General features: G+C 38.0%; 1 protein-coding gene and 1 pseudogene across 2 annotated transcripts in view; both read right to left on the reverse strand.

The window, feature by feature from the left end:
* Positions 1–192: 192 nt before the first annotated feature.
* The window catches only part of TMED8 (transmembrane p24 trafficking protein family member 8), a 33,054-nt gene continuing 5,348 nt past the window's right edge, over positions 193–27,898 (reverse strand). Inside the window, exons 2-6 of one of the 2 annotated variants that reach the window (XM_011357080.2) lie at positions 15,452–15,533; positions 10,562–10,670; positions 8,776–8,902; positions 8,250–8,555; positions 193–7,090 (exon numbers count right to left, since the gene is read on the reverse strand). In XM_011357080.2, coding sequence (XP_011355382.1) covers positions 6,873–7,090; positions 8,250–8,555; positions 8,776–8,902; positions 10,562–10,670; positions 15,452–15,533 — 842 coding nt within the window. In that variant the 3' untranslated portion in view covers positions 193–6,872. Of the gene's footprint in view, positions 7,091–8,249; positions 8,556–8,775; positions 8,903–10,561; positions 10,673–15,451; positions 15,534–27,898 lie in introns of those variants that run through there. The other variant, XM_023528813.1, reaches the window with a different exon arrangement.
* Positions 23,452–24,906, reverse strand: LOC105290094 (annotated as a pseudogene).

Raw genomic sequence — 27,898 nt, forward strand, 5'->3', positions numbered from 1 at the left:
GCTGTGAATTTAAATGCAGATGACAGATCTATCATTAACTTCATTCTCCATATCTTCTTAATTGTTAATTTTTCTTTATAATCTCGACAGATTATAATTTATATAGATTTACAGAATACTTTTATAATAGAGAGGATAGATGAATAAAAAATTTTTAATATAAATCAGGTTCACCAAGATATAACTCAAACATTTCAGGTGCATAGTGAAAAAGTTTATTTATGACATATTCAAACTCGGAAGAAAAAACAAAGAATGCACAAAAGCATCACAAAACTATTACATAATATAAAAACACAAGATCTGAGCTATTTAAAGAACCATAGCTCGGGATCATCTGTGTATCACAGCAACACGTTCAATACCAAAGGGTGGTAAAATATGGTATTTTAAAGGAAAAACCACTCAGCAGGACATGATTAAATAACAATTTGGTACAGAGCTCTTAACTTACAAATCATAGGAGATGTTGACAGTATTTCTCATGAGAGGGGACATGTAAAAAAGTTGACTGCCATCAATGACTGGTTGGGATACTTTTGTATTTTAAAGAAAAGACTGTGACACTGTTTCCCTTCCAGATCCCTTTTTGTAATGTCAGTTTCGGTGCATGATATAGAATAAGGAAAGAATGCCTTTGTGGTTGGTTGCGAATTGCTTAACTATTTACCAAGAAAGCTTGACCATCTTTCAATCGATTGATAGATCTCAGTCCATAGCACCAAAGCAGGCCTTTCAGAAATAAGCTAAATGGCATAAAGTAGTTTAGGAAATCTTCAAGCACCTCCCTCTATTCCAATGACTCTTACCCTAAGTCTGGTTTTCTTATAACCCATCACTTTGATTACAAAGCAGCTTTCTTCTGGGAATTTCAAAACACTTCCCATTATTAAGGGAAAATGAGTACACCAGAGTCATGGTTACAGGGTTGATTTCTCTAGACTTTACTTGCTCTTGAACATGGCTAAATGGAAATAATCCAACCTGATTAAACAAACAAAAGGAATTTATGGGACAATTATCTCAGAAAGGGATATTAGTGGAGTTTTTAATACGGAATTTCTTAGTTTAATGTACTGTTTAGGACATGAGAGAAAGAATTAAGATAATGTTTTCCAGATGATTCTTGCCTGAACCTAAAAGTCAACAATAACAACCAATCCAATGGGGCATCACAGATAAGGCATTTCAAACCTCAGTGAGGATGAGAGTGCAGGAAGAGAGCTCCCTAAACTGACTGCCGGTAAAGAGCTCTTCTGCAATCCTATGTACTATAATATTTTAAACCAAAACTTTAGAATTGTTCATGGCCTTATAACAGAACTTTAAGGAAATATACTTGTTCCCTGGAAATCATTTCACATATATTATTTTATCCCTAGATAAGCCAAAACTACCTGCTTAAAGTGACCGAAAACTATAGAATTTAATTAAAATGTATCTCTAGATTTCTGGAGTACCCTTTCCTCATCTCTTAGAGTGAAGAAGAGACATGAAATTAACTCTGGTCCACATGCCTGGGGCCTAAAAGAAATTAAAATATATATAATAGAAATCATGAGTTCAAACAAGCACCAGGACTACAAATAATTGCAAAGCCAGAGTCTTGCCTTGGGACTTAATGTTTGAGGGAATGACTATTTGTAAATGAACCCTGCTATCAAGGCTTAGGCAAGTAATTAGGTTTTCTTAGCTTGGTAACAAGAGATTCAAACAGGAGGAGCTTTGTCTGGCCTTTTTGGTTCAGGCAGGGACAATGCAACATTCTAGAGAAAGCACTGACTTCTGAAATCTGGCTTTACAATACTTAGCAAAGTTTCTCTCACTCTTTGAGTCCCAAATCCTACCCTAACCTCATTACCTGAATAAGTGGGTAGATATCAAAGGAGTATCCATAGGTGCTGGACTGGTTAGACAGGGCAAAAGAGTAATGCTGACCATATTCAGGTACCGACAGAACCAAAGCAGTTCTTCCCTGAGGGCCTTCCCCCATGCCCAGAAAACAGGCCACCAGGAACCATACTGCCAGTGCTGAACAACACCAGAAATGATCAAGACATCAGAGAGGAACACGGGGAGCTAGTCCCTCTCTTTGTCTCTCAGCTACATGGAAATGAGAGCCTAGGGATAAGGATCCCACATGCGTGAAGACTGGAACTTTGGCCATGAGGATACTCACCACATCCTAGATTGCTGGAAAGCACCAGGCTCGTGATTGGTTTTAGACACCCAGTCCCTACTTACTCCCTAAAGAATTATGCATCATGGCTCCCTGAGCACAAACACAATGAATATAATGACTTGCTCGCTAAAGAACATGAATCCCTTAACAAGCTACCACTCACGACAACAAAAATGAAATTACCTTCCTTCAGACAGAAACTCACTTTCCAACTCTTTTTCAGCCACTGAGATGCAATAGGGATGATGCTCTTCCCTTTCCTAGCAGATTCATGAGTTCTACACTTTTGGCCAGATAGAAAGAAACTAGCTAAAAAGTTGGATGTGGACCTTACACTCAAGAGAAAGTCTAACTGGAAGCTCTAACAAGGAGAACAAACTGTGTGTGTGCTTTGTTCTCTTTACTGCTGCGTATATGGCCATCCCACCAGGATTAAAGATGGTGGTGATTCCAATACCTCGCAGGACGGTCAGCCTACAGGGTCACAGCTTGTTCACGAACACACCTTTGTGGCTTGAGACTCTTCTATGATGTTGATCAAAATTAACCTATTTCATCCCTTTCTTGACCATAGTCAAAACCAAATTGAGGCTGCAGTGACACAACCGGAACTCTGCCTAGCCTCTTCCAAACCCACCATCTTTTTTTCATGGTGCTGGGCTCCTAAATCCCAGAGACTATAGAGATGAAATCAATCTTCAGGTCAGGATTACGCTTAGCAGAGGAGACCTACTTAAAAACACTTCTAAAGTCGATGGTGTTGGAAAAGGTGGCAAAGTGGGTTTGGGATTTCTCCAACAAGCAGAAGGAGAGCCAGAACAATTCCAACTAATGAAGCGGAAACTAAAGAACTAAACAAAATTGGGATATGAGCAAAACTCCAGGATAGTTTTTCTACCTTCACCTCAATTTACTGTTTTCATTCCTTACTATTAATTTAAAAAGGCAGTTCTCAAGCTGCACAGAACAGTAACATTCATGCCCCTTCCTCTAAAACAACAGTACATATTAGGGTTACTCAACTCTCTACCTTAGAACCACAAACTTTTGAGTTAAAAGGCATTCTTTTGCAGAAAAGTGGTCTTTAAATACAAAAATACAGACTTTGGCGTTTGGGTTTCATCTAATTCAACAATGGACTGGGTAGGACTCATCAAAAACATGTAAACTCAGATACTTCCTATAAATAATAAATTTTACAATAATATCTAATCCCACTGATAAATATAAGACAGTGAGCATTCATATTTAACTCTTCTACATATATAAGGGACAATATATACTTTATAAAAGTACAAGATTTTCTTTCCTATAGATTCAAACATTTTTAAAGTGCATGACTCAATTAAGAAAATAACTAAAAATGGCCTCATTTCGAATTGCTACCTATTTCCATTATAAAGCTGCATATTATGTGAGGATTGAGTTTTAATCCAGAGTCCTGAGGATGTCTCATAAAGCAAAGAGATTAAAGTCCTTTCAGAGGACTTTATAGTTACCCTCACTCCAACAGTCCCATTACAGAAGAAAACAGCAGAAATTATGGCCTGAGGGAGAGGGGAAATACAGCAGGAGTTTGAAAGATGGAAGCCAAGAAATACTTACGAGGACCACCTTCCAGGTAACCCATGTTGAATGAAACAAGTCTGCAAAAATTCAGGAGGTCTCTAAACTGATGTCTGTGCAGGGAACATACTCTAAGTGGACACTTGTCAAAAGGAACAGAATGGTAGAATCATCTTTGTTTAAAAATTAGTATCTTGTAACTTTAAACTCTATGTGATGGTATAGTTAAATGTGTTTACTATATATTTAAGTTTTCTGTTTGCTGGAAATTTTTCATGGTAAAATATTGGAAAAAAATTAACCCTTTAAACATGTCTTCCTTTCTAAAAGCCCCATCTCTCAACGAAGTAGCAAAAATAAACAAACTGAAGAAATTTAAGAACTCAGCCACTCTGTGTAAAGAATCCCAGTCTCCCTCCTAAGATGAAACACTTTCTTTTGATTGTTTGTTAATGTTTATTTGTGCTCCAGAGAACAGGGTGAGGGTGAAAACAAATGATTTTCATTTCATCATTTGGTTCTATAAACTTGGATGTGGGGAGACTAAGGAAATAACTACCTCTTAGGATTTGCTGGGTTATGAAATTCTCAGTAATTACCTGTGCCTCAGTAAATAATATTTTGTCCTTAAAGTTCAATAATTTCGGAAATTTAATATGAGATGGTGAATTAATTAGACAGTGAAAATATCTTCTCAGCAATTTTGTGCAAATGGAACAAAGAAACCCTGACTGAAATGTAACAATGTCCAGGACTTCAAAGTGACCAGACAATAAGAGGCACACACAAGCAATGGGAACAATTCCCTCGGGCTTCCCTGATGCAAGAGAACAAGAATTCCAAAGAAAATAAGTACAGAGACTCTCACAGCAAAAATAAACAATAAGTATTACCCAGGGAGCTTGCTATGGCCTGGCAGCTCCATTTCAAGAGAAAGTCAGAAGTTAATAATAAACAGGAAAAATAAGCAAAGCTTTAGCTGACTGGAGAACAGCTTGGTATAAAATTATTTTATAAAGATTGTATTAGCAAAGGTATGATTCGACTTCAGTGATATGAGTGGTCACTCAGCTATTTGATGAGATGACGCACAGCAAGTTTGCCTTTCACTGCCCAATTAGACAGTCACTAAAATAATTTCTAATTTCTTACAAGGTATATAAATTTTGGCCAGTGTAATCTCTACAAAATATAAAATAATGGAGGTATGATGCCGCTCTGAGAACAGCAATGCTATGGCAGTCCACGACATCTTACTCTACCTTTGGGCTTTGCTCCCAGGAAACCAGAAGGTGCAGTCTGTATCACCCTTTACTTGTGACACAGATGCTACAACAGACCTATCGTGAGAAGCCCGGTCCTTCTAGTTCCTGTTCCTGTACACAGGGGAGGCCTGGAATGAGCCAGAGGAAATACTGTGAAGAAAGTGACGCCTCAGAGGCAAAGGACTTTGACAACCTGGAATCACAGGATATCCTTCAGTGGAGAGTCGAGTCCTCTGTACTCAATCCTGGGCATATGACTCCCTCACAACCTAGAGCTCCTCACAGGAAACGCCAGGGTATGTCAGTGTCATCCACCCCAGAAGGGGCAGATTCCTTCTAAAGCATCACAGGACTGGCCTGCAGGAAGGGAACATGTCCACTTCTCAACTTCTCCTAAAATCTCCTAAATGATTCTATCTTTAACTCTACAGAAGAGGTGGCCTCAATGGCTCAGAGCAGATGGAAGCCTTCTGAGAAACAGATGGTCAAAGGCAAATTGAAATGTACTAAAAAAAAAATAAATAAAGTAATAAATAAATCTAATCATTCTTCAAAATTCTAAGGCAGTAACAGACTTGACACAAGGAATTAGAAACAAGGAGGTACCGACAACCTCAATGGACCCTTCTCTGCCTCCTTCTCTGCCTGAAGCCTTGCCACCCTGCCCCTCTGGTGACCACCGGCTGCAGCACCCTTCGGCACTCCTGGGCCTCAGAGTTATAGAGAGGAAAGGCGGTCACCAAGGAAATGCAAGCTCTGGCCCAGTAAAGAATAAATCCAATCAGCGTCAACAGTGAAGCTCATTATCACCTTTCCTCAGAGACTCTGAACACCAAAAGCTTTAAGCCCTCAACACAAGAAACCTAAATCCAGAAACTTTGGAAGTCTGATTGGTTCCAAAGCAAAATTTCTAAATAACACTCAAACTCTAAAGAAAAAAAAGTGGTAGGAAATCTGGGTTTTTTGTTTTTTTTTTTTTAACCTTCTCTCTTAGATTATACCCCTTCTTCTTTTCATATGCAAAAAATAATAATTTAGTAACACATGACTTTCAAGATGTGAGTTCTGAGATCAGTCCAGTACCTAACTGCCACCGTTTCTCCTTCAACCACCAGTGCCCTTGGTAAGGGACACTACCTCTTGAAACAGGAAGAGGCAGTTTTAACTCCCCTTAGATCCTAGTTACACTTATCATCACTTTAGATTGTATGGGAGTTCTTGCTGTAACGGCAACAACATAGGCTTAAGAATGGGGAAAGAGGAGGCAAAAAGGCAGAGGTGAACCATCAGGACTAATAACACCCCTCAGAGGCAGTGAGGGCTCCCAGCCTGTGCTAGAGACCACGAAGAACCAGCAGGTGGGAATATGGCAGTGGTGAGAGGCTGGACAGAGCTTTCTCCATCCAAGAGATTAGGTTCCTTCATAAACAAGTGCTTTTACCTCTTCTAGCACTTCAAAAAGAGAGTAGGTATCACCAAACACATCTGCAATAAAGGCCCTGGGCAAGAAGAGAGCAGCAATTGCAAAAATATACCTTGTACCAAGACAAACCTCTTTTTAAAAGACAACACTCAACTTCCTTTTAGGCTGTTGCCTGATAGGCACCTTCGCAGAGTGATTTTGCTGGAGTCTGAAGCAAGAAGAGTGTGAGTCAGGAACCACAGAACAGGGGCACTATACCACCATCTGCAGAAGCCAAGAAGGGGGAAAAGCTACACAGGGTCACCAGTCAGGCACGCCAGGCAGGGCGTGAGAGCCAGGTGCCTCACGCCCAACTTCGAGCTCTTGCCTACCGGAAACAAGAGCTGGCAGCCTGCTCTAGCCAGTGAGCACCCGCCTGCCCCGTCCCCATGGGCCTTCAGCTAGTGTAGTAGATGTGGAAGTAGAGAGTCTTGTTGCGTAGCAGGGAGTAGGAGTTGTCAAACTTGAGCAGGTAGATGCCCTCCCCGGGGTAGTCGTGGCTGCCAGCCTGCACATCTCGGTGGCTGTCTCGCCGGTACACAGGCATGACCTCCCCATAGCGACCCCGCAGTGAGCTCCTGGAGCCTCTCTCCACATCTCCAACTGGGACAGGGTCTGCAGGAGCAAAATGGCAGAGTGTTTGGATATGACTTCAGAGACTGAATAAGTCCTACCTGAAGGTAAGAGAATGGACCAGGTGACCTAGTGGCTTTCACCCAGGGCGGATGCTATTGTCCTCCTACAGGAAGGTGGAAATGCCTGGTGGCCTTTTTGGCCATCACAGCAACTAGCTGGTGATCCAAGGATCCAGGGGTGATAAACATCAGGATAGTAACTGCTCATTAAAGAAACATCCCACCCCAAATGCCAATAATGTCTCTACCGAGAAAGAAGAATTTAGCCTTATGGAGCCCTACCTAGCTCCAGAAATGTCTGGACATTTCCAAAAGGGAGAAAATTATATTAGAAGGGAAGATTCCAACATTCCTTCATTCAACAGAGGAAAGAACTAGCCAATGGAGGTATGAAATGTAGACAAACATGCCATCTAGAATGACCTAGAACTCCTACTCGGCCTCCTAAAGAACAGCAATAAGACATGAGGTTCTCCTCCTCCCTTAATACCTGAAGGTTTCCCTTCAGACTTGCTTTTACATGAAGAAGCAAGTTAAGGGATTTTATGATATAGGAAAACTAAGGAATAAAATTAATGCTTAGGACATGCTCTTATATTACCAAAGGGATAAAAAGTGCCTCAGGGCCATCCGGAGAAGGTATTGCAAGTAACAACAGGAACAAGCAGAGACTACTTTTAAAAATGCTCCAGGCATGAGAAGTAAAGAGTAGCCAGGCAGCTGTGACCCTTTGGAGGGGGTAGAGAATGGGTACTTTAGGAAACTGTAATCACTCAGTTTGGTTCCAGGCTAAGAATAAATGTAAATGTCCCAAAATTAAGAGAAAAATGTAAAATAACCTCAGGTTTATATATGATCTGAAAAACACTGTCTCTGTTCCCAAGGAGATGTTGGGGAAACAGCAAATACTGACAAAAAGGAAAAGAAGCTTTCCACTAAGACATCGGTACTAATCCTACCAGAATGTTCTTTGAGGGTCTGATTCTGGCCTACATCACTCAACTCAGCTTGCAAGGCTGAAACGGATTCCTTACTTGCATTCCAAGGAAGAGCAGGACTAGTACAACACAGGAAGTGGTCACTAGATATTGGGTTGAACCAGGAAAGGAAACTGCAAATTATATTAAAATTAAATTTACCTTCAATCTCCTCCTCCTCTTCCTCGTCTTCATCCTCATCCTCACTGGAATCACTGACCTGCACAGTTATGTCAGTGCTGGTTACAGGGGTCCAGTCAAAATAAACTCCAAAGCCAATGTCATAGTCGTCGGTTGCAAACTCCCAGCAGACACGCTTCCCCTCTGGATGGGTAGGTACCCGGATGGTCACCACCTCACCCCGCTTCACCACCAGACGGCTGTTCTTCTCTTTGCCCAGCTTGCTTTTGAATTCCTTCATCTTGGCAAAGGTCCAGATGCATGGAGGAGCCATCAGAGGTGGGGACACTGAAAGAACAGGTAGCTTGCCACTCAGAAACCCAGAGAAAATGCTGCCATACTTGGCATTTTGCTCAGAGCAGTTGTCACAGTCAACATTCTTTCTACTGAATTCTTTGACTTCCTTTCACAAGTCACTTTCTATCTTTCCTTCCATCTGTCAGCCTGCCTTTCTTTAAGTACCCATTAGGAACAGAAAATCCACCCTCCACACTCCCACAGGGCTCACCTTTCCTGTGGTCCCCCAGAAGGTCTGCAGATTCCAAATCAGCTGAAAGAATATCTACAGCTCCTGTGTGCTCAGACTGGATCATAATGATGTCCCCAGGCCACTGTGGAACTTGGTGCTTGGCCATCTGCACAACAGAATTCTGGTTAGACGATATATTAGAGTTGCAGATTCCAATTAGCCTTTTTTCAATGAAGGCTGCCCCGCTGCCTATCACCGCAGCTTTCCCGACTCTGAGCCTAGTGTGCTAGTCAACATCCCTTCTCTTTTCTCCATGTCCAGGTTGCTAATAAATTCTACTAACTTTTTTTAAGTGCCACCAAAATGTCCCCTAGTTTAAAGATTCTTTCTTGTTCTCATCTAACTTTTGCAACTTTTCTTTTATAAAATCCTTGTCCACAAAATTCCTCAAAACTTGCTACTGACTTTTGTATCAATAGCACTTCTGGGCCATGCGTTGGTCTTGCCCCGGCCTGCACAGTACCTCCCTGTGGCTCTGCTCATGACAGCTCTTGCACCCCGGATTTAGCTCAACTCTCACTCTACCACACAATTTTCCTGCTACAGTTCCCATTCAAAGGTTACTTCCAGATCACTGTCAGTCAATTCACCAAAGCACTGAAGAGAGAATCCAATTTGTTGTCTCTGTCTCTCTCAGTGATCTATAAATAATTACAATTTCCCCTTAGACTGTCCCCAGAGTTTGCATTTAAACAGCGTATTTGCTGCCAGACATCTAACCTGCATGGCAGAGTACAAACGTCACTTGATACTCAAAGCCCTTGCTAACCCATAGCAGGAGGCTTCAATGTCTCCCTAGTGGGTTTCACTTCAAATCACTCAGATTAGTATTCCTCTGTTTCATGCTATTATGCCTTAATTTCCTACTCCTTCTCCAAGTAACTGGCGGGCAACTCGAGAAGAACTATATATCTACTGCCAACATGGGAGAGCACAACAGTGAGACAGTGGTCCAGTTAAGAGAGGAGAATTTTGTTTGCAATAAATACATAAATTTATAATCCTCCCAGACTATATTCTCATAATTATCTATTTCTGGAGAATAAATCTTTTGGTTCTTAACTCCATTTGCCTAACTTGATTGAATAGTTCTTCCTTTTCCATAAGACTAAACAAAGGATTTAGTTTGCAACTTATTAGTTGGATAGCCTTAGTAAAGTCACTAACATCTTTCGGCCTCAGTTTCCTCATCTGTAAAATGGAGACACAATGGTACTTACCTCACAGGATTGTTCTCAGGAATCAATAAAGTATTGTGGATAAAATGTTTTGTAAATTATAAAGTATTATACAAATATAATTATAATGTTTAGCATTATCTTCCTTGACACTAATGTCATTTGTTATTATAACATATATGTTAATAATGATACAACCATTCCTCCATGGCAGGGAGACCACCACTATCAATATTACTTCTACGGAATCTTTACCATAAATACTGAGTACATCTACCACCAGAAAAGTGAGACTAAAACACAGTTCAATGGTTTAAGGTTCTTCACATTGAGAACACATAAACATTCATTCTAACACCTCATTTCTGGAATAGGTGCCTACTGGGTGCTAGTACAGTGATAGGCCATGTGGGAGTTACATATGGTCATTCTCCAAATAATTAAAAATCAGATGCCCTAAAGAGAGCAAAGAGAATTCTGTGAGCCACCCTTATAGCGCTTTCTAAATCCAACCCATCCATACGTATGGAAGTTCTGGTACCATAAACTCCTGCTTTTCAAAGAGAGAGCAAGAATGTGCTCCCTACCTCTGCATGTAGCAATTCCTGTTCCACCAAGGCCTGAGCCACCAGGGCACCGGGGGTTTTCTGCAGGTCTTCTGTGGCATCCTCACTCACTGGAGATACCATCTGCGGCCTCTCAGAGGAAGAGAGCATGTCAATTCAAAGACTTTGATAAAAGGCACGACAGCCCCAGAGAAACTCAGAAAGAAAACAACCTTCAAAGGACACACACCCCCCACCACAATCTCTACTGTCACTTTAGCAGACCACTGCCCAGGGCTGAACTGGTGACAGTGTGTGAGGGCCCACAGACTGCTGAAGCCACATCCCAGGCTCCCAGAACCACAGTAAACACACAACTCAGTCATCTGAGACAGACTGCAAGTCTGGTTTTATTCCTCAGTCTAGGACTGGTGCCATTTGCTCCACAAAGAATTTAAACAAAATAAGAATTAGATTCCTAGTTCTGTTCTACACATAAAGCCACTGGTTAGAAGCAAAAGGAAGATGCCTCACCTAAGTCAAAACTTTATCAGCAAAACCAAAGAAGTGCAACCTCATCAGCAAGGCAATCCCTCTCCACAGTTATCCCAGGAGCTGGCTTTCCGCATTTCTATTTCATGCCTTGCCTTTTACAACCCTACCTCTGGCATCCATATCATACCCAACTCACTGAGTAATAAAATAAAGTAATCACTTTCTTTCTTTTTTTAAGCATATTCATCCACTATCCCAATAACTTAAAACACAACTATTTGAATAGTTAATTTCAAAGAAGTGAGAGAATAATTTATGCTCTCTTCCATTTCCCCTGGCTTCTAGAGAGACTAGAAAGTGAGTTAAGTGCCAGGGCTGTAGCACAATACCCCAAGCCTCTTGGGAATCTGTTGTCAACAAAAAGTGGCATGGATTCTTTAGAGCAGCTGTTATGAAAGTACCATCCGGGACCCCTGGGGTCCTTAATACTCTTTCAGGGGAGTCTGTGAAGTCAAAACTTTTCACAATAATTCTAAAATATGATTTGCCTTTTTAAATTTCATCTTCTCAAGAGTATACAGTGGAGTTTTCCAGAGACTACATGACATGTGATATCTCAACAGAACGAATGCAGAAGCAGATCTGAGTATCCAACTGTCTTCTGTTAAGGCAGACATTAAAAAGATTTACATCTCTCTTCTCGCTAAATTATTTTTGCTTTGGAAAAGTTTTTCATTAAAAACATGTTGTTTATGTTAACATGTAATGAGTTTGTTATTGTTCTTTTCAAATGAATCAATAACAATTTTTAAAAATTTTTTGGTTTTAATTTCTAATATAGTAAACATTGATAGATATAACGCACATAAATAAAAGTTCTTTGGGGTCCTCCATAATTTTTGAGAGTGTAAAGGTTTGAGAACTGCTGCTCTCAGGCATTGTTTCCTGAGAAATGCTGAGTAAATGACTGGGACACAGCACTATACACCACACGGGGAAACGGAGGGCTCATTTTGAGTTTGAAGGAAAATTTCATTTTCCTTCACTGTACTCATTATTTCTTTCTTTCTTTTAATATAAATTTTTTTTAAAATCACTCCTACTTTATAAATTATCTCTTCTTCAGATAAAACAGAGCCATCTTTTGGAAGATCCAAGTCACTCCAACCTACCTCAGAACAAACAAGAGGTAGCTGCTATGAAAATCAGAGCTGTGGATATGTGGATTTTATAGGTTTGCTTGAGTAATCCTGTGTAAATTATAAATTGGCCTAGGCTATGAGTCGATTTTATCCTCTTAAACTCAGAAATTATGGTCCACTTTTATTTATGTATTATTATTTATTATTATCTGTCTAACTATTAGGTGAGCTTGAAGGCAAGAACTGGGTCTTACTCGCTCTGTTTGCCCAGTATCGACAGCCAAGCCCGTCACAGGGAACCCTCAGGCTCTTTGCACTCTGACTCCATCTCTCCTAGAATGACCTCATCTCGCCTTGCTCAGTCCACTCCAGTCACAAGGGCCTCTGAATCTCTTGAGAGTCCTCAAACAGTTCAAGCACTTTCTTACTTAAAGGTTTTTACACTTGCTGTCACTTCTGCCTAGAATCATCTTCCCCTAGCTACCTCATAGCTTCCTTTCCTTCAAGTTCCTGCTCAGCCATGACTTTCGGAAGGCTTCCCAGATATCCACATATAAAATGGCTCTCCCCAACTTGGCCCCATCACTGTTTACACCCTTACCCTGTTTCATTTTCCTTCACTGTACTCATTACTGCCTGACATACTATGTATGGTATTTTGTTGATTGCAAGATGCATACTTGTTTTCAGATTTTAATACAACTGAAATATGGGATGTCCTAAAATTGGTGGTGTCTTAAAACTGCCGCGGGCCAGGACTCACATCGAGTCTTTCCACAGATTTGCATTTGTTTCTGCCAGTGCTCAGAAGTGCCACCAACTGAGTCGACTTGAAGTCCTGTTTAAGGGTTTTGTTTAGACCAACCACATTTGCAGAGTAAATTTAGACAACAAACTGGTGACTGAAAACTTGTGGTTCATATTCTCAGGGGAGTATCCCCCCCACAGTACCAAGGTTGAGACATTCAAGTTTCCTTGCTGTCCTTCACGGGGTAGAGGGATTCTTTTCCTTGTTTATCTTTTCACTGAAGCTGTAGGCTTTTGGTGGCCCAGCTCCATGTGGGGGTCTCTTATTAGACTTTCTATCTTCGGAGGCACGTTTTCCTTTCTTGGTGGTACATAAAATAGCAGTTCATCTTATAGTTGATGGCAACTTAGATGTATACTTGCTTTCTGTCTGCTTCCCTCACTAGAATGTAAGCTCTATGAGAAGAGGAACTTAAATTGCTTGTTTATTTGTGGTATTTTCAGTGCCTAGAACAGTGTCAGGAACAGAGCAGGCTCTGAACAAATATCTATTTAATGAATAAATAGTAGACACCCAATAAATACTTGTTAAATGAATAAATTAATTTTTCCTTGGGAACAAAAGAAGATAATTTGGAATGTGAGAATATAATAGTTAATCTGACCATTAGCCTGATCTTACTGTATATGGCATCTAAAATTTAGTTTCTTTTTTGTCTTTGTGCATGCTACTTTGCATGAATATGGTTTGGCTTGTTAAAAAAAGATATTTTAAACAGGACATGCAACAGTTACACAAATTCAATATTCATATTAGCATTTTATGCTCTGAAGAATTAGTGAAGGTTATTTTGAAAAGAATTGCAAATCATTTGATACTATTGATAAACCACATAAAACTACCATTGTGAGCCTTCTGGTTTGTGCTGGACTGGAGCATTGAGGCCATCCCAAATGGAGGGGCCAGCCTGGCCAGCCAGCAGCCAGATACACTAGGGAAGACAGAGTTGTGCCGTTTCCATTTCTAATATCTACAAAACACAGACACTAAACTTCAGGCACCACGCTTGCTGAATTTTTTTCTTCACACACTAGATTTTAGAAACAAAACTTTAAAATTAAATGTCCTTTTTTTCTAAGCATGTTCTATATTCCTCACTCAAAAAAATGTATTTACTCTTAAGAGGAAAAATCAGTTCTGTGCCAAAATCCATCCCCTAAAGATCCTTCAAATCGACAGAAAAGGGGTGGAGGAAGGAAGACAGAAAGTTCTCTTCAGGGGATTTGGTGAAAATATGGATTGTCTCAAATAAAGCCTTGAGGAGACTATGTCTTCTAAAAGGATTTTATGTATAGTAAACCTAGTAACTCTAAGCATAGAATTCAAAACCCTGTTATTGCTACTTATGAAAATAAGCTTTAGAGTTAAACAAACCTAAAGCTGTGTGAATTTGAGAAAATTACTGAATGCACTATTTGATTTTCCTTAACTTAAAAAAAAAAAACAGGTACACTTATTTCATGATGGTCATTATGAGGATTAAATGAAATAATACATTTTAACACCTGGTATAGTACTGAGCTAATAGAAATATTCAATAAAAAATGAGAATTTTATAACATTGTTACAGAGAAACATTCAATAAAGTATGGTTATTATTATATTATTATCACCATCTGTATTAATGATTATCTTCCATCATCTAAATTCTGGGAAAAAAAGAGTTTTACTCCATATACAAAGGTAAGAACTTGTACTCAAGAAGTAACAGATTTTTAAAATATTTTGACATTCTCTAGCCATCAATTTTGTGTGGGACATGAAAAGCACGGATTCTGCTTGATAGCATTGTATCATTCAATGATCAGTGAGACTATAATATTCACTAGCTCAGGGTTCTCCAAAATACAGTTTTTAATTAATTATTCCATTAATGTTTCGTGTCTCCAGTCATTCTAGGGCTCAGTACAACTCCGCTCTTTCTGTTATACACTCTGCTATCAACTCTTTCTGTTATACACACTGAAGGTGGGTAGATAAGATGGACAGAGAGGAAAATTAAGAATGACAGCCTGAATGAAGGTCATCATAATGGTTTAATCTGAAAATTACATAATAAAAAACTGCCTCCAATAGTGTGCATGTGTGTGCATGTGTGTGCGTGTGCGTGTGCGTGTGTGTGTGTGTGTGTGTGTGTGTGTGTATTTTATGGATAAAAACCAAACACATTCTCTTGAAAGCCCACCTGGGTTCCACTTCAAACATTTTTAAATTTGAACCTGGTCTTCAGGAGAAGATAAATGAAGACACTATACTATTCGTTATAATTTTATTCCCTGAGAGTAAAAGAAAATTTTATAACCTGAAAAAGATCAGACATTGTTCCTGAATACACTTAAGGGTTGATTAATTAATGATGAAACGATTCGTGCCCTTCACTTCAACCTGTCTTCCCCTTTTACGTTGCTGCCCACTTCTTTCATCAACTCCTTATCACAGAAGATAAAAGCACTAGAAGAATTTTATCCAAAGGTGTTGTTTCCCTACCTGTAGGGTGAGGAATGGGACTCTGGATCACAGGCAGAAGCCACTGGAGAGGTGACCTCGGTGTTTTCTAGATCTTCATTCTCTAGAAAATCATGGAAAGAAAATTTAATATCTGAGAGGGAACATAATCATAATTGTTGTGGTATCTTTAAAAAAATCTGGCAGTTTCAAATAACTTTATCTTTCCAAAATTATTCTGGGCATAAACTTTAAACTCTGGGAGGCTTAGTACTTAAATTATTCAAGTCATCACACCCAAGTATTCTCAGTTATAACCCATTTATTTTTTAAAATGTCATTTTCTAAAACAAGTCCTCATAGAATTAATCCTAATTTAAGAATCACTATTTCTCAGAAAGCAGATGATTAAACTAGGCAGAAAATAGAGGTCAAAGTGAGATGTAGGATGAAACAAACTTGGATTCAGTGGCAAAGTATAGAGTGCCATCTCTATATTCAGTAAGCTCAGATCACAGTTTCCAAGGTCAGGTAAAATTTTTGTGTAATTTCATTCATTTACTCACTCACTCATTCACCAAGACTTACCAAATAACCATTAGGCACCTTCAAGGAGTATTTGTTGAAATGCATAATGAAAGCCATGTTTCCAAGCTCATAACAAGCTGAATGACTGGTATTATTATTGCCATTTTGCAGGTGAAGGAATTAAGGCATAGAGACAGGATTCAAACGCAGGCAGTCATGCTCGTAACCATTAGGTGCTCTTAGTTGTGTGTTTTATTCATTTAGCCTTTCCTTGAGCACTCAGATAAGTATATGGTTCCATGTATATTTTGACAAACCCTAGTTTAACCTCCTCTAGTTAAAACAGCTAAAAACTGGAGCCCAAAGTCCACTCTTCAATACAAAGTACAACTTAATGAAGAGAACCTCAGACCCTGAAAGTGTCAGAGTTTGGTAGTAACATAAAAGTAAAAATGACAGGCAAATGTTTGTGATCTGACTTTAATCTAGTCTCATTTTTTTGTATGTGAATAAGATCTATTTTTCTTTTCGTCAATTCATACTCTCATAGGTAGAAAGAATTTAGAGCTTATGCTACCCAATTTTCCTCTTGTGAGATAATAGAAAATATACATATTATCTCTGCCCACGGTTCCTGGTACAGAACTCCTAAAACCCTTATAATTTCCTAAGTGATAAGGGCACTAGGAACATCTTTTGTTCTATATTTGGTCTTTGATCTCATTACTGACACAGAGTTCCTAAATCTCTAGGTATTTCCTGGGTGATAGCAGGGTCTTTTGTACAAATGAAGTGACCTTGGTGGGCTCCTGGATGGGAGGTGATCACCAGAAAGACCAAGCCATGACTGGAAGCTTGGGATTCAGCCCCACCAAGGGGAAAAGGGCTGGAAATGGAGTTAAAGATCTATCATGCCTATGTGATGAAGTCTCCACAAAAATCCCAAAAGTACAGGATTCGGAGAGCTTCCAGGTTGGTGGACACATCCATACACTTAGAGGATGATGCTCGCCAGCTGCACAGGGATGGTGGTTCCTGTACTCCAGATCCTCCCATACCTCGCCCTCTGTAGCTCTTTATCTGACTGTTCATCTGTAGCCTTTATCATATCCTTTAATAAAATGGTAAATGTAAGTAAGTCTTTCCTGAGTTCTGGGAACTGCTCTAACAAATAATCAAATCTAAGGGGAAGGAGGTCATGGGAACCTCTGATTTGTAGCCAATTCTGACAGAAGTTGCGGTAACCTTGGGGACCTATGACTTTCAGATTGGCATCTGAGCGGTGGGGCAGTCTGTGGGCCTGAGCCCTTAATCTATGGTATCTGCTGGTATCTGCAGGTAGAGAGTGTAAGAACTGAGTTAAACTGTTAGGACACCCTGCTGGGGATGTAGAATTGCTTGGTGTGAGTAAAAAAAAAACCCACACATCTGGTGTCAGAAGTTGTGGAGTGTGGTAGCAGTGTGAGAGTAAAGGAGAAACACAGAAGAACTAAAGTTTTCTTTACATCTGTCAACACAGGAACTGAATCTAAAACAGTCGTCAAATGTTCCCCAGTCTCTGACACTGGGGAAAGTCCCTTTTTCAATGAGAAACAGAGGACAGAAAGTTCTTCCCTATGTTGACCTAAGTAAAAGCTGCTTCCTAATAAATTCTGCTCTTCGATCACTCCTTCCCACAATATCCTTTCAAATATTTATAGCCTGGTATCACATTTCCTGCAGGTTCCTTCTCAGGCTATCTCCAGTTCTCTCAATCATCCCTTAGATGATCTCTGACCATGCTGGCTTCATTTAGTTCCACTCTGTCCCACATAAAGTAAGGAGCTAAAATGAACAACTTTTTTAGATGTGTTCTAATCCATGCAGAATAATACATTGAAATAATCTCTTAATAAGGACACAATATTTCTTGACACAATATCCTACAGGGCACTTAATATTTTTTACTGAAAACTTACCCTGTTGTCCTAAATAAGTCAATCAAGATCTCTAGGGCTTATAAAAATAAACTTATTCCAAGCCCAGTCTCTCGTATGTTCTATTTTTGAAACAGATCTTTGGAAAATAGTTGACTTTTTAACTTAAATGCAGGACTTTACATATTCATATTATTTCAAATTAACTTTTTGAAATTACACTAATATATGCTTTGCTCATTATAGAATAAATTAAATAAACATTTTTCATTTACCCTTCCAGACTTTAATATAGAAATAATCCAATATTCAGTGTAGAAAAAAATCAGAAAATACAGATAAGAAAAAAAAAAAACTGCGATCTCACTAGCCAAAAATAACCATTCTTAACATTTTGGTGCATATCCTTTCATAAATATATTTATATATTTATGAATATATTTATATATATACATACATATGAATATATGTATATGTATACATATGTATATACATCTATATATTTATATAATTTTCTCCCTATCCCCCAGCCATCAACTTTGTGTGGGGCGTGGACAATATAGTGTCATGAGTTGATAAGCTGGACTATAATACCCACTAGCTCAGGATTCTCCAAAATACAGCTTTTCATTAATTATTCATTAGTGATTCGTTATTTCTACTCATTTTATGGCTCAGTACAAATATATGTACATATGTTGTTTAAATATACTTATATTTATATATTTATATTTCTGAAAGGACATGCACCAAATGTTATTATTATTCATGAACATTTTTTAGGGTCAATAAAAAAGGGGCTATATCATAATTTTAAATGGCTGCATATTATCCCATAGGCTATACTGTAATTTCTTCAACCAATTCTCAAGCCTGTATTGTTAGAGCTAGAGATTGTTTCAAATTTTTCACTGTTGTATAGGCAATGATGTCATTTTATTGGTATCTTCAACCCTTCCTTAAGAATTTGCCCCGTTCACAGCCTTGGAAGGGGCAGGCCCTGTGACCAAGGTTACACTACGCAGGCATAGTTCATTCATTGGTATTGAGTGACCATCTCCCTAAATGTCAGTCCAATTCTCTTCCCAAAGCTCTGAAGTTGGTATCAGAGACCAAAACAGACTGAAGAGCCTCAGTGGGGTCAGGGACTGAGCCTGCCATTTAGAATAAGCCTTCACAGGCCACATAAAAGCAAATGATTAAGCTGAGAAGACAATTGTTGGACACGAAAATGATACATTCAAGAAAAGAAGAAACGAGAAACTGCAGGGCCCAGAAGAAGAACAGACACAGAGAGGCTGCCTGACCACTTTCTAATTCCCATGAGGTCCAACTGTGCTTCCTGCAATTGGATTCTGTATGATTCCTTTTATGTCCTGATAATAAGCTCTTTCTACTTTTTAGTGTGAAATATGTCATACACATGAAACATTCCATGAAAAGCAAACACAGCTAAAAATATTAATACCAATACCTGTGTACTCATAACTAGGTTAATTATTAGTACTTTAGAAGTCCCTTGCATAATGCCCCTTACCAATCATATCTTTTATTCTGAATTTTGAGTAAATTATTCCCTTGTTACTCTTTATATATTTTAATTATATTAATTACTACTGTGTAAAAACTTAGAAAATTTTAGATATACACAAAATTGGAAAATAGTGGGATGAAGACTCATGTACCATTATCTTCTCAACAATCTACACCTTGTTTTCTCCATCCCAGATCTCCTTGCCCCACCACCATACCTACAGTGGATTATTTAAAGCAAAGCCCAGACATCATTATATCCATTTAGAATATATTTCTAAAGAAAGACTTTTAACATAGGTACAGTATCATTCTCTCTCCTACAAAATTGGCAGTTCAATAATATTATTTAAAACTCAGTCCATGTTCAAATTTCTCCAGTTGTTTCACAGATTTTTTTTTAACAGCTGGTTTGTTTGCATCAGGAACCAAAAAAGGATCAAACACTAAATTTAGCTTATATATATCTTAAGTCTCTTAATCTATATCTTTACACCATTGCTTTTCATTCATTTGTGGAAATAAAAATTAATTTCCCACATTCTGAATTTGGCTGATTGCATTTTCACGGTGTCCTTTAACAGATTCTTCTATCCCCTGTATTACCTGTAAACTGGTCACAGAGCTAGAGCTGTGCTGTCCAATACTATAGCTACTAGTCCGTGTGGCTAAATTTAAATTAATGAAAATTAAATAAAGTATAAAATTCAGTCCCTCAGTCTTGCTAGCCATATTTTAAGTATTCGAAAGCTACAAGTTTCTAGTGGCTACTGTACTGGGCAGCACAGAAACATTTTCATCATCAAAGAAAGCTCTTCTGGGCAGTTTTGACCTAGAGGCTTGACTAGATTCAGGTTCAATTCTTGCAATAATACTCCAGACACGGTGCATGTGGTTCCTATAGCATCACATCAGGAAGCACATAACAAACGCTTATCACAACTTTAATAATGTAAAGATTGATTGTTGGGCTCATGTTTTCAGCCTAATTCTTCTAATGGCTTTAGCAGCCATTCATGATCATTGCTGAAAATAGAGCTACCATTTCATTAGAGGCTGGAAAATCATTTTTCTAATTCTAGCACTTTCTAAATGTATTAGTTAGAATTCTTCCTTAAAAAAAATAAATTCCCCACATCAACTATTTGGTTACTCTGAGAGGTAGTATAAAAGACCGAGTCTTTCCGAATTGTCAGAATACTGAGTTAGACTCATAGCAATCTCTATATAATGATTACTTTTTTAAAGTAATAGAAACATGATTTAGAAGTGTTAGTAACATGGTTTTAACATATTTTATGTGTTTCAAGTTTTCCTAGTTTCAGCCAGCAGGAGCTCCTTGGAGCTGGCTTCTGTGTCCTTTTAACATGACCCCAGTAGTCCTGCTTACTGCACAAGTTCCAAGCTCATAAATGCCCTGCCCCAGACCTGGATTTGACCATTTCTCTAAAGAGCTGTGGTTTTATGATGAGAAAGTATTTAGAGACCACAGTTCAGGTAAAATCTCTCTCTCTCTCTCTCTCTCAATCTCTCTCTCTCTCTCTCTCTCTCAGTTCAGGTAAAATCTCTCTCTCTCTCTCTCTCACACACACACACACACACACACACACACACACACACACACACACACACACACACACTCCATCTAAAACAATCAAACTCATAGAATTAGAGAGTAGAATGGTGGTTGCCAGGGGCTGGGGAGAGGGGAAAATGGGAAGTTGCTAATCAATGGGCATAAATTCTCAACTATACAAGATGAGTAAATTCTAGAGATGTGTATAATATTATCCCTATAATTAATACTGTATTGCACACAAAAAAATAAGGAAGTATTTAAAAGCATTTCAGAGAAATAAAAAAAATAAACATTAGTAAAACAAACAAATAAAATACCATACCAGTTCAGTATGTATAGCAAGAGTGCAGAGAGATGAGCCAAGAAACACAGGTTCCATCAATTCAACTCTACACTTATCGAATTCCTAACAAGTGCTTGGCCCCACGCTGGGTACTAAAGATAATGCACTAAAGCAGACACAGTTCTGGCTCTCCCGAAGCTTTCAGTCTATCCAGAAAGACTGTGAAGGGCCTTTATCCCACAGGTGATGAAGAATTTTAAACTAGAAAACGACATGGTCAAATTGTATTCTTTGGTAGAATTCTACTGCAGCTACAGATAGGATAGATTTTATCAGATCAAATAGGAGGCCCTTGTAGAAGTTCACATGATGGTGAGGACCTAATGGTGATAGTTGAGAAAGCAGAGAGCACTGGATTAGAAAATAATTAGGTGGACAAATTTGTTTTTAATATGCCCATGCTGGCTCCTGGCAATGCTCATTTTCTTTACCATCTGTGATATATTCCAGAACTTTACTTTAATGGCTTATAGATTCTAGATTCTAATCTCTCTTCCCCTTTAGGATAATTGGTACATAGGTTCATTTCAAGTCCCTGACTTTCCTCAAAGATAACACATAATTACATGTGCAGGTTCTTTCAGGACTCCAGATGTAAGTAGTCATCTGTCAACATTTTGGCTTTCAAACATTCGACTTTCTCTTCCTGGGGAGGAATGACACTATAAATAATGCACAATGGAAGTAAGAATGCAAGATCCTTTTTTCAGCCCCAGGAAGTTAGGAAACAGGCGCACGACCTAAAATATCACCACGGAGAATCTGAAATAGGAGTTGTATAAAGGGAGACAGAAGTCATCTAGCAGCAGCCAAACAGCCTGACCAAATCGTGGGTGCTTAGCCCCTAGAGTCTACTCAGCCCTCCTTCTAGCAATGTGGTGAGGTTCCTGCATCTTTCCAATAATCCTCTTTCTGTTTAAGGCAGCCAGAGTTTCTATTGCCTGTTACCAAGAACTGTGACCAAAATATCTGGATAGAATTTGACAAGGTCCAGAAATCGGAACTTAAAGCAGCTGGATATCCTATTTTCATTTCGATCTTTATTATTATAGCCAAGACTTAGTGATTGATCGCTTACTACATGCCAATTACTTTCTAAGCATTTTGCAGGCACCATCGTATTGAATCCTCACTGAATCTCACTGAATTGTATAACCATTAGAGTTGATATTATTATTAGTTCCTTTTTAGAGTTTATGAAATTGAGGCTTAGCAAAATCAAGTAACTTGCCCAAGATGACCAGCAAATAGGAATAGATATGAACTCAGGCAGTCCAAGTTCAAGCTAACACTTTTAATAACAACAGTATATACTTTTTTTTATTGTGAAATATAACACACAGAAAAGTAGACAAAAGTGTGGGCTCAAGTAAATTATCACAATGCAAACACCTATATAACTATTACCTATGCCAAGAAATAGGATATTTTTAGCACTCCAGAAGCCCCACTCATGACCCTCATAGTCATTACCCGCTCCCTTCCTCCTTAACCATTATCCTAATCTGCAGGAATCATTTCCTTGCTTTTCTTTATAGGTCCAAATACACATTCCTAAACAATGTTACTTCATTCCACGTTTTCTGAACTCTCTATAAAGGCAAATTATACAGAATGTCTTCTTTTAAGTCTAGCATCTTTTATTTAACATTGTTTGTAAGATTCATCCATGTTGTTGTGGTTAGGTTAGTTCATTTTCATTGCTGTATAATATTCCATAAATATACCATAATTTATCAACATACTGTTGATGAAATTTGAGTTATTTCTAGTTTGGAGGTATTATGAATAATGCTGCTATGAATATTCTTGTACATATCTCTTGTTATACACGTGCATGGATTTAATGTTGGATATAAACCTAGAAATGGAATGGTTAAGTCACAGAAAAGTGAATGATAAACTTTGGTAGATAAGGCCAAACTACTTTCTAAAGGTATTGTACCAAATATGCATTCCTGCTAGCAGTGAGGAACATTTCCATTACTCTCTACCTCTTTGACACTTGGTCATATTAATATTTTTTATTTGGGCCATTCTGATAGGGGTATGCTCATTTAGTTTGCATATCAGTGATGACATCATTTTTCCTGGCCATTTAGAAATCCTCTTTTGTAAAGTAACTGTTCAAGTCTCTTGCCTATTTTACTTTTTTTTTTTTTTTTTTTTTTGTCAAATGATCCTTTATTGAAATATTTTCCTGTGTAGCTCTCAACTAGACGGGCATTCCACCACACCACTGCTGATGTCATCTATGTCATGAAGTGGCAGCCATCAACATTGTAGCCCACAGACTAGGTAGTCCCCAGGATCTCTTAATGGTCACATGGAGTTCTCTAAAAATCTATGTCACATCTGTCCAGCAATGTTAACAAGCTCGTCAAAACTGAACTTCTACTGTGCTTAATGTTTTCCTTCTTTCTGTCTCTTGGTGGTTCCTTGAGGGTTTCAATGATCAGGACAGAGGCAGAAGGTCCTCGATCTGGACTTGTCTTTTCTGAATGGTCAGTTTCACTGTAATTCTCAGACCCTTCCAATCACCTGTTGCCTTGGCAATGTCATCAGCAGCAGCTTTTTTTGCAGACAGTGTCAAGGGTTAGGGCAGACATGGCACCAACTTCCCCACCAGTATACCTTAGATGTATGGCTTTGATCTCATTGGGGTTGAATTTAAGAAGCATGGTGGAGGAGGCTGGTATCGGAGGAACCTGGATTAGGGACAACCCAAGAAAGTTGCACCTTGGCCTCCTCTGAGCCAAAAGCCAAAATCTGGATTGTCTTTTTAATATTTATAAGAGTTCTGAAAACAAGTCTTTTGTCAACTATATGTGTTCGTCAACCTGCTTACACTCTGTGGTTTACCTTTTTCCTTTTAATGGTATCTTTTGATGAACCAAAGTTCTTAATGTTAATATAGTCAAAATTTATCAATCTTTTCCTTTATTAGTCTTTGTGTGTCCTGTTTAATATGTCTTTCCCTACACTGAGATCGAGAAAATATTCCCCTATCTGATCTCTGTTAAGGTTATTGTATTGCCTTTCACATTTTGATCTACAGTGCAACTAGAGTTGATTTTTTTCCTGTGTATGCTGAGACAAGGATCAAATTCTTTTCTTCTTTCTTTTCTCTTCGGATATTCAATTGTCCCAGCAACATTTACCATTCTTTCCTCACCACTCTACACTACAATCTTTGTTGCAAATCAAAGATTTCGTTTCTAGCCATTTATCCTATTTCTAAGGCCTATGGGACTACTGCGTAAAAGCTTTAAAGTAAATCCTGATACCTGATAGAGAAAATCCTTCCATCTTTTTGTTTTTACCAGTGTCTTTGCTATTTGTGGCCTTTCACTTAGGCATATATTTTAGAACCAGCTTGATCTTGTCAAATTCCACCCAAAAAACCCTGCTGGGATTTTCATTAGGATTGTATTTTATCTATAAATCAAGTTGGGGAGAATTAACATCTTTACAATATTGAGTCTTTTAATTTAGGAATATGGTACATCGTTCCATTTATATATTCTTTACTCTCTCTCAATAATGTATTATATAATCTGCAGAAAGATTCTGAATACATTTTGTGAGATTTATTCCTAATTTTTTTACTCTGTGGTAAATATTTTAACTCTGTTGCTGGTATATATAAAAGCAATGGAATTTTGCATGTTGGCTCTGTATCCAGCAATCTGGCCAAATTTATTAATTCTAAAAATTCATCTGTAGATTCTTTTGGATTCTCCATGTACATAGTTATCATCTGCAAATACATTTCTACTATTTCTACTATTCTACATCTGCAAACAGGATTTCTACTCCCTATATATTTTATTTTTGACTGTACTAGCAAGAATATCCAGTAAAATGATAAATAGCAAGTGGTGAGAGTTGGCATCCTTGTCTTATTCCCAATCTCAAGAAGAAAACTTTCAAATTTCACCGCTAAGTTTGATGTTCTTATAGGTTTTATGTAGATATACTTTATCCAATTAAGGAAGTCTCCTTTTATTCCTAGTTTGCTCTAAGTTTTGAATCATAAATAGAGGTTGAATCTTACCAAATGCTTCTAATTAAACTGATAATTTGTATCCTCTAGGGTATTAAAATGGTGATTTACACTGACTTAAAAAAAATGTTAAAGTTGCACTCTTGGAAAAACCCAACTTGGTCATATACATTGCTGGATTCAGTCTGCTAACATTTTGTTGATGACTTTTTGCGTCTATGTTAATGATATTAAATTGCAATTTTCTTTCATCTGGGATCATTTTGATTCTCCCTGATTTAGTTATTCCTGTAGTACAGATCTGCAGGTGATAAATCTTGCATTTGATTGTCTGAAAATATCTTTATTTCACCTTCGTTCTTAAAGACTTTTCACTGAAAAAAAATTCTATATTGATATTTATTTTCTTTCACCATTCTAAAGATAATCTAGCTTTTACTGCTTTGTGCAGAAGTCAGCTATCAGTCAAATTACTAGTCCTTTAAAGGCAAACTGTAATTTTTCTCTAGTTAATTTGAATATTTTCTCTTTGGGTTTTATAGTAGTTTAAACTTAATGTATACCTGTAGATTTCACTGTACTTACCCTGCATAAGGTACATAGAGCTTCCTGAATCTGTGGATTTCATTAATTTTGGGCATTTACAGCTATTATCTCATCAAACATTGCTTCTGTCCATTCTTGCTCTCCTTACCATCTAGGACTCCAATTATACAAATGCTAGACTTTCTCATCATATCTTCTTTGTCTTGTCTCTTTCTTGATTTTTCCATTGTTGCATTTTTTACACATTTCTTTCGGGATATTTTCTTCTGACCTTTCTTCCGGTTCACTATTCTCTCTTCAGGTATAATTGATAGGTTGCTAAACCTATCAATTGAGTTCTTAATTTTCATCTGTATTTTTCAGTTATAGAATTTCCATATGATTCTATTTTTTATAAATTTCAATTATCTGCCAAATTTCTCAAATTCGTCTCCTCTCCTTGAACATGATATAACTATTTTTATATCTGTATCTGGTAACTCCAAAATCTGGTGCCCCCGTGTATCCGTGTTCACTGTCTGTTGTTTGATTTTTGTTCACATTGTCTCTTCTCATGCATCTAGTCATTTTTGATATGTGGCAGAAATTGTTCTCACAAAACTGTTTGCAGAAATAATTTGAAATCTAAAACAATCCTTCAGAGAAGATTTGCCTTTTTTTGCTTCCCCCACACAGACCTAAGGTCATTAGTACCCTGGGGTCACCTTAATCCAATTTCATAAACTTAGATGTTTCTGAAGCTGAGCTGCAGTCCCTGCAATGGCCTACTTCTAATTTACCCTTACTTCTAACCCATGGTCCCAACCCAAAGGAAAGGGGTTTCACCAGGGTTCCCCCGGCTTCATTGGTCCTGAACATTAATCCTGTTGCTTCAGTCCAGAGAGGCACTTTCACAGCCTTGCCATTCAGCCTCCACACTCAGGAATCCAGCATATGCCCTCAGAGAAGAAAGGAGCCCCATAATGGACTATCATCCTTGGAACTCTATCTTTATACTTCTGTCCCCACATGGACCATTGCCTGGTAATTATTCAATATCTGGCTAGTTTGCCACGATCTTCAAGCAGATGTTTATATTTTGACAATTATGTTCTAATTGTCTCCAGTTGGAGAACTGATCCCAATCACTAGTCTGCCATAATTCAAATCAGAAACCTACATTGCCTCTTTACCTTTTTCATTTTGAAGATATCTTAGTAAATAAAATGGAAACAAAACAAATTTAAAATGGCTTCCTTCTTTCTGTCACTGGCTACCAGTATCAGCTTACCTAAGTAATGGTTCTATCCCTCCTTTGACTTATCCTGTCACTTTGATCATAATGAAGACTTCAGTAAGGTTGATTTTTTAGGCAGAAATAAAATTGGGACAAAAATAACGGAAGATAGTAGTGGGTTTAAAGAATAACTTAAAATTAATCCCTAAGGAAATTTACAACCTGTATTTCACTAAAAATTCATTTGGGTGTTAAAGGCCCAGAAAAGGTCAGTTCCTGATGACCAGAAAGGCAATAGAAATGTACAGAATGGCTCTGACTTACAATATAAACATAGTGAAGAATCTCATAACACATTTGTATTTTCTGAATAGGTAACATATTCACATTATTCAAAATCCAAAAAGCGTAAACATACAGGGAAAACTTCTACCCATCTCAGTCCTACCTCCAAAAGCAACAAATATTAGGTTTTGTGTAGTCTTCTAGAGATATTTTATGCATATAAAAAAGGGGTGTGTGTATGTGTGTTTGTGTGGAAACACATATATTTTTTACACAAATAATACTAGACACACTACTATGCATTTTGTTTTTCCACTTACAGCTCAGAGATCTTTGCATAACTATATATAAAAAGCTTCCTCATTCTTTTCTACAGCTGATTAATATTTCATTGGCTGAATATTCCATAATTTATTTAACCAGTTCCCTATTGATGGACATTTATGTCCTTTCTAATCTTTTACCAACAATGCTATAATAACCTTGTGTATGTGTCATTAAATAGGCACATGAGTAAATCTATAAATTCCTGGAAGT

The sequence above is a fragment of the Pteropus vampyrus genome, unplaced genomic scaffold (assembly GCF_000151845.1).
Source record: "Pteropus vampyrus isolate Shadow unplaced genomic scaffold, Pvam_2.0 Scaffold32, whole genome shotgun sequence".
In the NCBI taxonomy this organism is placed as follows: domain Eukaryota; kingdom Metazoa; phylum Chordata; class Mammalia; order Chiroptera; family Pteropodidae; genus Pteropus; species Pteropus vampyrus.